Source organism: Micromesistius poutassou (genome assembly GCF_964030765.1).
Source record: "Micromesistius poutassou genome assembly, chromosome: 22".
Classification (NCBI taxonomy): Eukaryota; Metazoa; Chordata; class Actinopteri; order Gadiformes; family Gadidae; genus Micromesistius; species Micromesistius poutassou.
The window spans coordinates 12834543-12851797 of NC_140292.1; the positions used below are offsets into that span (position 1 = coordinate 12834543).

Sequence of the window (17255 nt, forward strand, 5' to 3'; positions counted from 1 at the left end):
CACTTTGCATCAAATAGCCGTTTTTATCCCCTACTCTTTTAAAGGGATCCCCTCATGGTGGCCTTCTGCATGGTGATTTGACAGTTGTAAATATTAATCTAACTCTTTGTGGTACTGAATTGATAGCTTCTTCACTATTCAGTCTCGTCTATGGTCAATATATGTCTAGAAGGACATCCGCATTATTGATATCTAATGTGTTTGTCGCTGTTTATTTTTCACTAAACAAATTATCTCCAACGATGAACTTACTCATCATGGTGACCGTGCTTCTTATACCCTGAAATAACATCTCACTACAGTTTTGTAAACCCATATATTATACGGTAAAGAAGATGAAAGCTGTGGTAGAAATACAGATTTAATTTGTTCAGTCATCCATTAAAATAGTTTGTCTCTCTCCTGCCACTGTGCCATTCCCTCTCTCTCTCTCCTTCCCTCTCTCCCTCTCTCCCCCCCCCCACTCTCTCCCTCCCACTCTGTCTCTCTCGTGCTCTCAAAAGCCGTGTGGCAAATTGGAATCCCAGAGTTGAATGACAATGAGTAAAAGGGGAAAAATACATATTGGGGGCACAATGAACTTAAGCAATTAAATTAAAAAAAGTTATTAACTTTGGAATGAGCCACTCCGCTCTCATTCCCCTTCACTGCCTCCAGACACTCATTTTGAAGGAAACACGCAGAAAATAGAATGAAGGAAGAGAAAAAAAATGGTCAAGATGGATAGAAGACAAGGAAGGCAGACAGAGCGAGAGAGAGATCTTCCGAGACGACAGCGAGGCCGTGCTACGTACATAGGCGCCTCAGGGTCTCTTCAGCAGATGGGTATCTGGTTAAAACGGCTGCACTGACTTCATATAGCATGTGTGGGTTCAAGGCTCATTTAGACCAGTTAGACAGCCAGCCTAACGCAGACCTGGCGGGCTGCCAGGCCGCCTGGGGGTGCCAGACGCTGTGGTGGTGCCACCGCCGCTCACATCACAAAGTCAGAGTGGCTGAATGGCAGTTAATTAAGCCTGTGCTTGGGTCTGCACAATAAATAACGGCAGCCTATTAATTAACCTTTCTAATAAAAATAAAAAGGCTTCCTTTTAGAGCAGCAAATGATATTTAAAAGAATGTTTGCCTTGATTTACACAAGTTACACTCCCCTCCCAAGCATAACTAATAGCTACGGCATATGATAATGAGTGCCAGTGATATATGAGGGGGAGAAATGTGCTTGCTTTGGCAGTATCTAAGTTATCTAAAATGCTAATAATGCACTGGGAGGATTTAGTGTGCAATAAACGTATGAGGCCATGCTGTAGGCAACAATAGCAATGCACCGTTTACAAAATGATCCCCTGATAAGTGTGCACATAGATCGTAGGCACTCCAAATATTGATCACAAAAATATGCTATTACTTTGTATATACTCAGGAAGACTAATGGTGACCCGGGATGTTGATCCAGCCTGCTGGGCTTTAGCCTGCTGAGATGGTGCATATAATGCATTGTTTCTTCTTGGTTTACGTCCAACAAAGGCCCATGATTGAATGTGGCTCTGACTCTGTTCACTGTTGTTGACATACAGTAGGCATGCTCAAAGTACAGATCATTATTTACTCCTGAAACTCGACCTGTTGCTGTTTCTAAATTGTGCTCCATTCAAGATGAATTTGATGTTATGACCGTTTATAACGTTGGATTCAGGGATACTATGTGATAGATGTAAAGAAAAAAAGGAGTGAATAAGTCTTTGTCCTGAAAATGAACAATGCTACATTACAACCGCTTCTGAACACACATGACAGCAAAGTGTCAAATGTGGCCTGGATACGACCATTTGCAAACATTCACTTGCAGCCCGTGGGGTGCTTTAGTCCACACAGGCTGCGTGCTCTTGGATATATCGGTGGGCACACAACGTTTGAGGAACGACGAAAAATGCCACTCGACAAACCCAATTCTGCAGGTCCAGTAGGTCCTCTGAGAATTTATGAGAAGCGTTTGTCGCTGCAAAAAAAAAGACCCTCAGCAAAATAAAAGCCCTTTGGAGATGGCAGTTCTAGAAGGCTATGAATAAAGATTATCTTTTGTGTACAATTGATTGAATCAGAAAACAAAAGTGTGGCTGGGAGAGGGGGTGGGGGGAGGGGGTACGGGGAGGGGAGTGAAAGAGCAACAATATCCTGGGCACTTTCTTCCCAAAAGAAAAAAGGTTGCTGGCATTGACTTGTGACATTTCCAGACGGATGTAGCATCACCTTGAGGTGGAAACTTAAGAGAAACAATCTCTGAGCCGGGGCCCAGCAGAGCTTTGGGATTCTGTCGGGGGCTTGAGTGTGTCTTTTCTGGCAGGTAGCCGCAGCATAGGAGGAAAGTCATCTAGAGGAGGGGGAAAATAAAGGCTTTAATGGTGAGACACAATAGGCAGACAGTTTGTTTTGAGATGTTGAAAGGTTCTTCAATCCACGCTGGATCTGGGGGACACTGCCTGTAGCACGGCTTAGAGGGCACGTCTCCAGACTCGTCCAGAGGACCAAAGAGTGCATTTCAACTATTAAGGGATCAGGGATGAGTAGCCGTCCTCAGCCCATGCCATCTGGCAAGTTAGAAGATAGTGGATAGTGGTCCTGTACACCGTTACACTATTTTAAAGATGCTTGATATTTCAGCACTATTATTTGAGTGTCATTTATTTTAAATGGCATCACCATCCGTCAGCTATTAGTGAGTGAAGTGTGGGCTGAAATAAGTGTGGGAATATGTTTCTACTCTTTTTTTCGATGTAAGACCGCTCCCTGCTCATTTCTGACCAATCAGGGATTCCTTTCACAATTGGTTTTGAGGAATCCATCTTGCCTGCACAGGTGCATGACATGCAACACTTGTAGGGAGGGAGCAGAGATGGAGAGTTTAATTATTCAGTGGTTTAGTTACAAAGTCTTGCCCTCACTGTTTTTTCTGCTCTTTCCTTATAGCAGCTTTAATATTTTGCTCCAAACTGTTGGTAATTAATGTTTCCGAGCCACAGACTGCTAATGTTTGAATATATTCAGTGTACACATTTGTAATTGCTGAACTCTACCATAACTGCTGTAATTAAATTAATTTTAACAGCATTAAGCAGAGATTCTCCAAAGTCATTTCATGCACGTGTGAGTTGACTCTCCCGTGATATCCTCCACCCTCTTCATTTGGGATAATTTGCAACCCCTTAATTACATGTCTTATCAAGCAATTAACATCCCTACGTGTTAAGTTAAATAAAATGGTAATGTAATCTAATGTAGTAAGAAAGTTTTAATACTAATCTACTTTTAATTCATTATTAAGTATATAACTAAAACAAAAAGAAATGCAGTGTAGTGGAGTGGGCATTATAAGATGAACATATCACAACATTCTGTAGGAAAGTTAACAGAAATGTTTGGTTCCTCAGAACAGCAGCAGCCCTCTCAGCAACGCCACCAAGAGAGAGATAGAAAAACGAATAGAAGAGACAGATTTCCTGAGAGAAAACCTTGCAGAGGTTTTCACTCTTCCATGTGCACTGTGTTTCCTGAGCGACAGATCCACTATTCTTCGTACATAAATGCTGACAAAAAAAGATAATAACAACATCGATATTTAAAATAGCCAATTTTATATTTCCATGTATTAAAGTGTAGACGTTGCCAAGAAGCACTTATGATGCATCTCCCAAACACCTTTAGTATTTTTGTCCTTTACTGCTATCGCTGTTAAATCTCTTTTAGATGCTAGTCTACTTACAAATGGGCATCACGTCAACAAAGTGTTTTGTAAACTGATGAACACAATGCAGAACAGATATTTAATCATTCTTGACAAATACATACAAGCAGATTAGTGTTTCCAAGCCATTTATAAGCATTATCTGAAATGTAAGATAATTGAAATGTCTTTTCCGAGAAAAAGCGAATGTATCAAAAGCAATCAACAAGCATACGTGAATGCAATCTAAACAAAGACATGCTCAGATACCTGCCATACTCCACTAGACACCTGGAAGTAACCACACGCTTGAACAGAAAGAGGGAGAAAGAAATGTAAATGCAGTTATTCTTTTATCATTCAATGGTACTGCTGAGCAGAAGAATGAAAGATGCATTCCAATTAAACACGAACAGGCTAGAGAGAGAGAGAGGGAGAGAGAGGGAGATAGAGGGAGAGAGAGGGAGAGCGAGAGAGACGTAAAAGGAGTGCAGCAGAACTAAAGCCACAGCAGAACGTAAAGGTTGATTATATTAAAACATGGTAGAACAGAGACAAATTTTAACATGTGTTTCTATGACCAAGTTCAAGCCCAGAATGACATTGGGCAGCCCACTCACTCCAATTATTTTCATCCTAATGATGAAATAAAACATGTGATCTGCGACCCAAAACTTTTTTTTATGTGATTTATATGTTTTATAAGCCCCCCCTCCCCCACCCCCTGATCATTTCATCATAATTTGCGATCTTGCCGCATCAAGTCCAACACACACCGCCGGCGCAGCACAGCGCCAAAAAGAACGCTCCTATTATTTCCGACGTACTAGCCCCCACTGCTCTACTCCCTAGCCTCGCCGCGTGTGAAAATGTGCTTTTTTAAAGCTATTTCATACGTCCCGGCTTGTTTGTTGATACAGTAGATGAATAATTCCACAATGCAAAATGAGTGAGCAATGACAGTAAATAAAGTGACTAAACTGCAAACAAAGTGCCCGACAGTAACTATGAATTAATGTGACGATCATTGTAAGCACAAGCAGAGGATCATGGGCATCAGGGCCACGTGTGTAGTCATAAAACAACTCGTATAACGTAATGGTAGCCTATAGCGACTATGTTTGTTGATCTGCTGCTTTCAAAACACAACCACAACGGTGCTGCAGCGCGACGCTTCCTATTGGTGCTAGGGGCGGCGTTTTGACACGCAGAAACGGCGGTTCGCCGGCGGTGTGTGGTCAGCTTCATTTGCCTAACCTTTCCTTCACTTCCTCCTCCTCCTCCTCCTCCTCCTCCTCTTTCTTCTTCTTCTTTTTCTTCTTCTTAAAGGGACACTGTGTAGCGTTTTAAGTAATGTTTTTGCTAAAAAGGGATGAAATATACCCCATTCTGCAGCCTCTCGGGATACCGTATGTTCCCCAAGCACATCGTTGGACCATGTTAATTTATTTTTACACAAACAACATAAATCCGCCATTAAATTGTTGTATTACGCCTCCTCCCTGTTGGTTTCAATGGCGTTGTCCGAGCTGATGTGCGAGTATAGTTGAGGCTGGAATGTCATTGGCTCATCTGCGTTCTGAGGGCGGAGCTTAGCGACAGGTCAATTTTACCACTCGATGGGAAAATCCTTCACAGTGTCCCTTTACAGAATGGCTGTCAGGGGGAGAGCGGGAGGGAGGAGAGGGGAGAAAAGGGAGGAGGAGGAGGAGGAGGGTGGGAAGGAGAAGGAGTAGAAGGATGAGGAAGAGGAGGGTGGGAGAGATGAGAAGGATGAGCAGGGTGGGATGGAGGAGAGGGAGGGCGGGAGGGAGGCGGAGGGGAGGAGGAGGAGGGAGGCGGAGGGGAGGAGGAGGAGGAGGAGGAGGAGGAGGAGGAGGAGGGGCGGGGTGCAGGTACAGCAGAGACCCCGGCCCACATGAGGGATGAGGCGGTCCCCGGGCCTGGCAGCCCGCGCCCGGCCCGGGGTGCGTTGGTTTGGTGGCGCCTGAACTCCATTAGCCGCGGGCCTCACCCATGGCAGGCCGAGGCCAGAGTCGATCAGCGGCAGCCCAAGGAAAGAGGAAGTGCTGCTCGCACAACCGCAGCAGCAGCAGCTGCAGCGCAGGCAAATCAACACTGAGACCGTGTTCAACTGCAGCCGCTGTTCAGGGCCCGCAATGGGCATGGGGGGGGGGCGGTGGGTGGGGGAACGGTGGGTGGGGGAGCCCAGGGGAGCGATGGGGGACATCTGACTGCGGCAGCGGGGGGGGGGGGGGGGGGGGGCGGGAAACTACCTTTCCAGTTTTTTTTTAGCGACTGTGAAGGTATCCAAAGTGAAAGCACAGCACATGTGAGCGGATGAGTGGACGAGGGGGGGCGGAGAGAGGACTAGAGGTGAGCGTTTAACATGTAAGGGAGCCCTTATTAGGGAGCCTCATTTGCATTAGCGGAAAATAAAGTATCTGTCCTCCCTGAACGCCTGATTAGCAGCCTGGTTAATCATCCACTTCTGTGGACCCGGCGATCCTCCCTGAGTCACTGCTCCCGGGTCGGCGTGGCCGTGTACCAGGGGGAGGGAGGGGGAGAGAGCGGGAGAGAGAGAGAGAGAGAGAGAGAGAGAGAGAGAGAGAGCGGACACAACGTCCCGCTATTTACCCACCCCCCCCCCCCCCTCCCGCCCCCGACCTCCAGATGGCACAGAGGGCCTCGCTCGGGACCCTGGGAGCTTTTGAAGAGCAATGCTGAACACGTGTGGACCTCACCCGCACCAGATGTCCCCGCGGAAGGGGTCCGTGACCTCTTGGCGCCCGGACATTCTCCCCGTGTGCGCGTGTGCGTGTGTGTCGTCGTCCTAGTGATCCGAAGACACACGCACACAGGGGTTAGCGGCGGTCTCGCTACAACACCGTCCTCTGAGGAGTAGTAATGAGTTCTGCCGTACAAAATAAAAGCCCCCCCACGTCTCTCTCTCCCTTTTTTCTCTCTTTATGTCTGTCTCTCTTTCTCTTTCTCTCCCTTTTTTCTCTCTTTCTGTCTGTCTCTCTGTCTCTCTGTCTCTCTCTCTCTCTCTCTCTCTCTCTCTCTCTCTCTCTCTCTCTCTCTCTCTCGTTGTGTGAGGCCCATTAAGGGATGAATTGGTTATAAAGTTTAACTGCGGTGCAAGGGCTCTTTAAGCTGTGATAAATCACAGAGATACACAGGCCCTTGAAGTCAAAAACCAAAAGCGCAAATCTCATCTTTCATGTGTTGTTTACTTTTTTTTTATATTTTTTTAATTAAAACCCCCTGACTTTAATCACTATTGTTCTCACACCATAACAATTCATCAATCGCCCCCATCTCGCGGAGCGTTATTAAATCCTGCGCTCCTTTAGGCACCATTTCGCAATATCGCTCCTACAACGCGCAACACGAGCACAGAAATCGCATTCCGGCTGCTGCTAGCTCAAGGTGCTATCTGATTCCCACAGGCCTCGACATTGCACGCGCTCAGTGCGTCTCCGAGACAGACAGTGTGTGAACTCCTTGCACATGTTCCCAGTCTGAAGCCCATCCGTTCCAGTCTTCTACCCCCCCCCTCTCCCACCCCCCCCCCCCCCCCCCGCACCTCCCCACACACACACACACATCAAACATGTCTCCTGGGAGGAAGGCTTCAGAAACATACCGCGTTTACAGCCGTTTTATTTCCTCAGTTCTGCCACAAAGCCCCCTTTTGCAAAAAGCCAAGAAAACCAGAGATATTTTTCTTTTTTTGATCACGCTATTTGTTTTGAAGTCCCCCCTTCTGTTCTGTTCCCTGTGCCTTTTCTCTCCGCCGTTACACGCTGACCCCCTTTTTATCTCCCAGCCCCACTTTAGCACTTTTGTTCCCTTTCCCCTTATTGGTGCTTCAGCTCTTAAGTTTCCCCACTGCCCATTTTTCATTTTGTCACGCTGGTACATTGCTGCATATCTCAATTCGGTTGGTTTTGAGTTACGCCGGAAATAGCAGCAATGTTTATTTTCACAGTTTCAGCCCATTAACTGTTTGGCCATCTTTATCGTGTTTGTTTCTTTGCTTTCTTTTCAGGATTCGAGTAGTTGGGGTTTTTTTGGTATCCATTTGTTTCCACGCTCTCACCCTTAATTTTTCCCCTTGCACCTCTCTCTCTCTCTCTCTCTCTCTCTCTCTCTCTCTCTCTCTCTCTCTCTCTCTCTCTCTCTCTCTCTCTCTCTCTCTCTCTTGCCAAACTTCCAAACAAGCTCCCTTCCTCCATCCTATTCTCCTCTCCTCCCCAAAACTAATCCTTTTCATCATGGCGTCCTCCCGGTTTCTCTTGCAGCCCTTATCTTCCCCACTTGCTGCCTTGTCCGTCTGAGAGTTGCAAGCACCACTGCAAATGGATGAAGTCCAACTACCGTTTTTTTTCTTCCCTTTTCTCCTGTCCTCTCTGCCTCACTCATCACCTCACATCTCTCTCTCTCTCTCTCTCTCTCTCTCTCTCTCTCTCTCTCTCTCTCTCTCTCTGACACTCTCTGTCTGTCTGTCTGTCTGTCTGTCCAGGAATTTGTGACAGCCACAGACCTGCTTATCTCTCTGGACCGGCTCAACACCTTTGGAGATGAGTTCTTCAAGGACTCCAAGGTTCTGCGCTCCTACTTTTATGCCATCTCAGACTTCTCCGTGGGTGGCAGGTAAGAGGGGGGGGGGGGCTTCATTGCAGATTCTCCCATCCCAGAATAGCTCTCTCCCCCTAGCCTGAAGGGTATGAGACCATTACAGCTCAATCTTGTTCAGCATCAAGCAAGAATTGTATCCACATTTATAAAAATGCCATCTGAAGAAAGCGATAAGAAAAGGTTGATATTTGTTTTACAATCAAAGACTAAAGCATGTCTGTTGGGTCAACACACATACCCGACAATCTTATGCAATAAACACATCACCGCCTGTAATGCCTGACTTTTTAACAGTTCCTTGAAAGGATTTACTTCTTACAGCCCGGTCCCTCGGGGGCCCATGTACAACGCACCAAACAGCGACAAAAAGGACGCCAAATTAGGACACCAAATGAACACTATACTGCGGTACGGCCCATTTTAATACTGATTGGACACATTGTCAGCCGCCAAGTGACCATTAGCCCGGGCAGGGCAACAGAACAGCCAACAGAGCACGGTAATAGTCCTTTCCCTCCCTCCTAATGTGGTTTTATCACTCACGGTAATGAGACGGGACGCGCTGCCAAGTACCCGCCGTGTACCTTGGCAGTGCGGCCGGCGTGCGTGCGTGCGTACATGCGTGCGTGCGTGCGTGCGTGCGTACATGCGTGCGTGCGTGCGTGCGTGCGTGCATGCGCAAGGTCGGAGTGGACGATTAAGCAGTCGCGATGAAGCCCTCTGCCAGAGTACGGCCATGATACGACACCTGTCATAAACACTTAATGGAACCCGCCGCGCCACATGACAAATGACCAACCCATGTCACAACACATGGAGGGAGGGGGAGAGCCGTCACGCAGGACATGTTATTCTCGTGCCAATGGTTTATGCGCCTCACTTTATACACGGCGCAGCGCCAGTCGTCGCACATTGTCCGCTGTCACGGTGACAACTGACCCCCCACTGCTGAAAGAAATGTGTGAGACTGTTAGCAGGATGTGAAAGCTCTCGGCTTCTAGGGAAACTGTTGTCTTCTAGGAAAGCATGGCCTTCTTGGTAGCTCAACACGCTATTAACACAGAGGCAACACACCTTATAGTGATACTTGTATGCCAAGTACCTCTCTATTCCAACCTGCCTCCCTGTCTATCTCCATCATTCTGTCCATAAAGGCATGAAACACATCACACGATGGACAAGAACACTGTTTGTCATGTAGAATAATAACGTTATTTATTTAAAAAAGAATTTTTAAAGAATAGGTCAAATGATAAAATGACAATGTACATCTACCGATGAATGACCACAGGTTTGAGTTAGGGTGCTGCTCTGCTGTTGACTGTTACATCAGAGAGATCGATCGAGAGTGGGGGGGGTGGAGTCCCCGCCAGGCCACCGCTGCCGCCGCCACCTCCGTTGTTGCCGCGGTGATAACAGAAATAACCGACTCCCCGTGTCCTGCGGCTAGCATGCGTCTGGATCAGGGACAGCTGGCTAATTCTGACAGAACCTGCCTCGTAGTGACAAGTCCCTCTCCGCCATCACAGCCACTCCACACAGCCCGGGAAAATAGTGCACGGAACAAAGCCACCACTCGGCGTGTGTGTGTGTCTGTGTGTGTGTGTGTGTCTGTGTGTGTGTGTGTGTGTGTGTGTGTGTCTGCGAGTGTGTGTGTGTGTGTGTGTGTGTGTGTGTGTGTCTGCGAGTGTGTGTGTGTGTGTGTGTGTGTGTGTGTGTGCGTGTGTGTGTGTGTGTGTGTGTGTGTGTGTGTGCCAGTGGACATGGGTTTCCAAATGTAGAGGGAAAACAGGTGGAAGCGAATGAGCCGAACTGAAATGTCTGTTTACAAAGGCAGACGAATGCATATAATATAGTCCTCCGTTTTCAGTTGACAATTTCTTGCCTCTCGACTGGCAAGCAAAACATATCAATTGCAACCGTGATGTCTCAGTATTCCAATACCCACCTCCACCTAGTCCCATCCCCACCAAAGACAACCTGCGTTCTGATTGGCTGCCCTGATCCTCCTTCACTGAGGAGGCTGAATTGTATAGGACATGTTCAGACAGTAAATCCTTGATTTGAACAAGCACATTTATAAACAATAACGCGGACACACACTGGACACATATACAAACTTACACACACACACACACACGCGCGCAAGCATGCACTCATACACCCACACACCCACATGCGTGCCGTGGTTCCCAAATTGGATGTACAGGATCACACACACTCAACACGCACACACAAACAGACACATACACACACACACACACACACACATGCGTGCTGCCCGCATTGAGTGAAACGGATGGAGAGCTGAACTCATCCCGGGCTGTGTTTATGCTCATGCCAGGGAAGAGCTGATAGGAAGTGACAACAACCTATCGCGTTGAAGAAGAAGCGACTCCGTTCTGCTCTCCTCTCTGCCCTTTTGCCTCCATGCGTGTAGTGTAGTGTGCGTGCGTGCACACACACAGGCCGGACCTAATGTATCTTTTTAAAGATGCCTCCAAGGCGAAAATAAAAAAACAAATACATATCTTCTCTCTTCTCTCTTCTCTCTCTATAAACTCTATCTGTTTTGAATTTGCATCCTGTCTATTTCTGTCCCTCTCTCTCTCTCTCTCTCTCTCTCTCTCTCTCTCTCTCTCTCTCTCTCTCACTCTCTCTCTCCCCCGCTCTCTTTTAAACAAACACATGCACACAACCCTTAACACGCACCCCCACACACACGCCATCAAACACACACATCTGTACACACACACTTTTACAAACACACACACACACACACACACACACACTTCCTCTCAACCTGTCGCCCTGTCTCTCTGTCTTCAGGTGTAAGTGCAACGGCCACGCCAGCGAGTGCGTCCAGGACGGGAGGGGAGTCCTGGCCTGCGTCTGCCAGCACCACACAGCGGGGGCGGACTGCCAGCGCTGCCTCCCCTTCTACCAGGACCGGCCCTGGGCCCGGGCCACCGGGGAGGCCGCCCATGAGTGTTTGAGTGAGTAGCGCCACCGGCCTGGGTCTGATAACACGCCGCGCGACCTGCATTGGGATGTGGCAAGGACACGCCTGGAGGGGGCGCGTTACATAAACGATGGTTTTCAAGAGAGAGGGCGGGACTTTCAGTGACACACGGGTTCAGAGGTGAGAGAGAGGGCGGGACTTTCAGTGACACGGGTTCAGAGGTGAGAGAGAGGGCGGGACTTTCAGTGACACGGGTTCAGAGGTGAGAGAGAGGGCGGGACTTTCAGTGACACGGGTTCAGAGGTGAGAGAGAGGGCGGGACTTTCAGTGACACGGGTTCAGAGGTGAGAGAGAGGGCGGGACTTTCAGTGACACGGGTTCAGAGGTGAGAGAGAGGGCGGGACTTTCAGTGACACGGGTTCAGAGGTGAGAGAGAGGGCGGGACTTTCAGTGACACGGGTTCAGAGGTGAGAGAGGGGGCGGGACTTTCAGTGACACGGGTTCAGAGGTGAGAGAGAGGGCGGGACTTTCAGTGACACGGGTTCAGAGGTGAGAGAGAGGGCGGGACCTTCAGTTAGAACGATAGAGGGTATAGAACTGATATCCATAATAAATAACAAGATTGAATATACTCTAATCACAATGGCCTTGCAGCCTGCTGATTCGAGCACAATGCAATACAGCTTTATCAATAATTGTCAACATGCAGTTTCATATTTTCGTATTGACACAAGATCGATGTTAAAAGGATAAAACTATAAATGGGCTAAATACAACCCAATTTTTGTACTGTGTGTGTGTGTGTGTGTGTGTGTGTGTCTGGACACTTTATGAATAGATGAATATTTGTGCCAGCTCACTTGTCACTCATAAATCTGTGCATACATAAATGAGTGGGGTTGGATTAGCCTTTTTAATTCACTGGTAATATTGGATTACTATGAAGATTCATTGTGATTTGCTCATAAAATCATAAAGTTAAGTGGCCTATTAATTGTTTTATGCAGGATTCGCTTAAGCAACAAGCTTGTTTTAATCACTCCAACACTTACACCAAACAGACGGTCTCTAGAGTAAAGTGCAATCCTCCAAATCAATGCAACATATTTAATTAAAATGCAGGCCATGGAAAAGGAGTTAGAGTTACTCCTAGAGCCTTCAATAATCATACAAACAACAACAAGGACAAATTGCAGCACCTCTTTTATGCCAGGGATGCCTGGTTTTCTAATCCTCGTTTGCAATAGCGGTATTGTTGACCAAACCATCCTGCTCAGGTGAAAATGAACTGACTGAAGGTAATAAATGAGAATCCTTTTAATATTTTAACAGTCTCTGAGGTTTGACCCTGGATTAAGTTTTGTAACCATGTCAACCAGCAGTAAAGATGTATCTGCAAGAGTTGCCTATATACATGTGTACATAAATGTACCCACTTCTATGAGTCCACATCCGTGTTCAACTGTATCCATTCTTACAAAAGGAAGATTTAAAACCACTTAAATCTTGATATTAAGAGATAATGTGGTCACAAGCGTTCCAGTCTTTTCGAACCAAAGGCCACATTTATTAGTACAGGACCAAACACCATGTAAATATTTATGTTGCAATATATAAGGTCAAAAATCATGGCAAGATTTGTCCATTGAACAATCATAAAAAATGATCACTCAGAAACGCAGTGATTGTAAACCTCATTAAAAATCCTGTGGTGCATTGGTATCTTTACAAATCTTCCCTTGAAAGCAATTCCTACTTATGAATGAATGATTTTTTGCGGCTGGGTATCCGTATCTTAAATGTCATTTTGTTTGATAAAAAACAAATGAAAACATATTTTGAAAGCAGTTAAACTGCTTACAAAATATCAAAATATAAACAAGGACATTTTTTCAACCCGGGCTTATCAGTAGCCGAAAGGTCAAGCAATATGTGAAAATATGTAAAGTCAAACTAAGCTCTAACCTTCTGCTAATCATTCGCCACGCTGATGATTCATCTATCGATAAAGCAAATATCAGCCTTTTCTTCTCCAGATCCTTTATGTATGTGTGTGTGTGTGTGTGTGTGTGTGTGTGTGTGTGTGTGTGCCCTGCCAACCGGATCCACTCATAAGCTATGTGATCTTGCATTAGGCGTCATAACCTTTGTTTAAGAAAACAAGGGATAACTACTGCAAATCAAAAGCTCTTATTGTGCTAAGACACCAGCCACAAAAAACAAGCAAAGGAGCAGGGAAAACAAACACACACAATTCAAAACATCTGGCGACAGAAATTGAGATTTCACGCTATGGGCAATGATCTGTGTTTTTTTAGGAAGCCGACAAACCACCCACATATTCCTTCACAGCAGCCGTAGCTGTGAAGGACTAAACAGCATTGAATGGATCTGAGGGCTTTTGCACCATTAGTCAATCAAGCACATTTGTATACTCCCATTATGACCAGGGATCTGGCTGGGATAGTTTTGTTTTTTTCACAGAAATCTCAAGAGATGTTGAAATGAGTTCATGAGCTCTGTTGATTCAGAATCCATTGCTTTCCATCTCAATTGAAGCCGAACAAAGCCATTCTCCAAGATGGCCGCACGCCATGTTTAACAAGGACTCACCAGGCAGCGCCGACCGTACACAAACTAAAGGACCTTGGCTTTTATAGGGGCCACAAACTTCCCCCATATTGCTCTCTGTGTCCTTCAGAATAATTTTATAGCGTTATGATACCGCCTTCATATCTATACATAGTTGTGTGTTCAATATTTGTGAAGGCTGTGTGTTGTATTAATAACACAACAAACACCTCTTGTGTGTCAGGCCATTAAAGTTACAGGTTTATATGTCCGCGCTAGCTGGCTGTTTAGTGCTCCCACGAGAACCGTGCGACTCTACAGTGTATGGCTTTTCTCATTTCGCTTGTTTCCAACTGCTTCCGTGCTAGGGGTTTGGTGCTGTAGATAAGGCTCTGCTGCTGACGTCCTGTTAACACCAATGCTCAAACACAACCACCGATCCCTGCGTTTATTTAATCACTATTCAGCCCCCCTTAAGAAGTAAGGTGGATGTAGTACGAGATGGTGAAAATACATGTAGAATACACACAGAAACACACATGTAGAAGTATGCAGAATACTACATCTAGAATAAACATAGACGTAGATGTTAAACATATAGAAACACATGCAGAATACAGTGCATGCACCTTACATATATTAATAGATGTAGAACATAATGTAGAACGTACATGGAGAAATAGATGTATAATACATAGAAAGGACACAGATGAAGGTGTACTGGACAAAGGCGATCAGGGTTCCTCTGGCGGCCAGGGGTTAGCCTTCATTTCCTATTCCCAGACAGTGATTAACAGTGACAGTACTTACAAGGATGAGTGGTCTTAGTTGGCACATTTAGACAGTGTTGGTTAAGTACTAATATGGTTAGGTCAATAAACCTGGGTCAGCAGTACAGAAAAACTGCTTGGACGTGTTAATATCACGGCTCCAGGGACACACACTGACACCTCCTCACTTCCTGTGGAGGAGCGCACGTGTGTGTGTGTGTGTGTGTGTGTGTGTGTGTGTGTGTGTGTGTGTGTGTGTGTGTGTGTGTGTGTGTGTGTGTGTGTGTGTGTGTGTGTGTGTGTGTGTGTGTGCTTATGTCCATGTTCTCAGCTTTTATGTAACAAATTAAGATCACATTTTGTGATGAAGGGGGTCACACAGCTGTGTCTCTAAAAGATGTATTTTTGGCGATAGCAGATTATAATTTAGTCTACTAATTTGGGTAGCCTGCTAGTCTAGATAGATTTAGCTTGCTTTACCAAGCAATATTTGGTAAGTGATATTTTAATTTAATTGTTTTGGATAAAATGTATTTTCCTTGATAAAATAAAACAGTTAATCAATTATCCAATTTATTATTAATTATAAATGATCATAGCATAGAATCAATATTCAGAAAGAAAGCCACAATCAATTCAATGGTGCAGAATGCTAACACTAGCAAAAAGATTATGTTTAAGTCTCTTAAGTGATTCAGGTTTGCCGGGGGTTTTATTCAACCAAAACTCATCAATAATTAACCAAAGAATTCCAAAAGACTGCGAGATCACAACTCAGTGTCCGTGTCCGGGCGAAAAGGTATGAATAGGCTTGACCAAACTACTGTAACAAGGAGTATAAACTGGGCACACTGGGGGGGCGTCAGGCAGAGCAGCAGCAGATGCAGCAGTGAGGAGATGGTATGCAGGATGTGACCTTGGCCAACTGTATAAACCCTGCATAACCTGTAAGGAAGGACAAGGAAGAAAGCCCGGAACATTCTCTTGGGGCATGTACATCATTTTTTTGTCCATCAGAATATTTTTATGTCAGCTTTTCAAACCTTTATTGTATGTATTTATTTCATATTCATCCATTTGCATTAAATACAATACCGTAATATATTTCAGTGACTAAACTTAACTTGGCATAGATATTAAATAGTATTAACTGCCTGTTCTTAAGCGTCAGAACTTTAAGTTTCAGTTTCAGTCATTATGTGTTGAAAGTTACACTCATAAGTGAGCGGTCCTGATTTCATTGGTTTCTCCCATAGCTGAAGGAGCGACTTTTAGTAGAACCTGCAGTGTATTCAGACGTACGTCATACACAGATCCCTGTCCTTATTAATAAGGAGTATATTGTTTATACTATGTACCAATACTGTTATTTAGTAATTTCACGGAGTAGATGCTCTTACCCAGAGGCTAAATCGAATCAAATCTAAATGTTCAATCCAGTTTAATTCTGATCCATGGCATCATTGAGTTTGGGCGGCAGGTTGGGGCCAGGCCCATTTTGTTACAGGCTTCCTCCTGTTCCACGGTGGGGCTCCCACCCGTGACTGTTCTACCATCAGATCCACAATCACTCTTCCTGCGTTTGAAACACGCCGTGGCCACGCCCGCCAAAGATCCCCACAACAACACAGAGGAATAATCACACAGTTACTGCCAACTCAACAGAGAGCTGATTCATATTAAAATGGGCAATTTCCCCCTAAATCCCTCCTCGGGGTCTGTGGTAAACTGAGGAGGGATTTGATGTGAGGGGCATATGAGGCAGTGCGTTATCGTCTGGGTAATTTGCTCTTGTATAAACACGCATTACTGTTATCTAAGTGCCCCCTGACAGACGACTGGCTGCTCATTAGGCCTGTGTGAAATGAGATTAGCAACGAGCCTCTAAATTATGATCCAATCCCATAACGCATAATCTCTCAGAAACCCCCATACTCTACGTCTCTCTCTCTCTCTCTCTCTCTCTCTCTCTCTCTCTCTCTCTCCGTTCCCTAGTCAGTGTCTATTTTGGGGCCCGAGTCGTTTTTCTGTTTTACTACAGGCCTATTTGTTTCCCACTATTTTGCGTTTTGGGACACTCCTTCCATTACTGGCCTGCTGCTTTCATCCTATTGCTTTCCTCTTAGCACCCCCCCCCCTCTATCTCTCTCTCTCTCTCTCTCTCTCTCTCTCTCTCTATAATCCCCATCCCTTCACATCCCTTTCATTCACCCCATTTTCTATCCTCTTTCTCTCCATCGCTCTCTTTTCCTCTCTCTATCCCTTTCTGTCTCTCTTTGTATCCCTCTTCATCTCTCTTCATCTATCCCTCTCGGTCCCCCCCTCTTACTGCCCTCTCTTCATCAGCATCTCTGTGTCACCCTGTTTCTCCCCATTCCATCCCCTCTCTTCATCAGCATCTCCGTGTCACCCTGTTTCTCCCCATTCCATCCCCTCTCTTCATCAGCGTCTCTGTGTCGATATGTGTCTTCCCCCTCCATCCCCTCTCTTCATCAGGGTCTCCATGTCACAATGTTTCTCCCCGCTCCACAGAGTGTGATTGCAGCGGGAGATCGGACGAGTGTGTGTTTGACATGGAGCAGTACCG

At 45.8% G+C, this 17255-nt stretch overlaps 1 protein-coding gene across 1 annotated transcript in view; it reads left to right on the forward strand.

Annotated features, from left to right (window-relative positions):
• lamc3 (laminin, gamma 3) overlaps window positions 1-17255 on the forward strand; it is a gene marked incomplete at both ends in the record, with an annotated part of 92577 nt that overhangs the window by 16797 nt on the left and 58525 nt on the right. The window contains 3 exon segments of the mRNA XM_084486818.1: window positions 8250-8380; window positions 11195-11361; window positions 17201-17255. The exon segment at window positions 17201-17255 is cut by the window's right edge and continues 134 nt beyond it. Coding sequence (XP_084342944.1) covers window positions 8250-8380; window positions 11195-11361; window positions 17201-17255 — 353 coding nt within the window.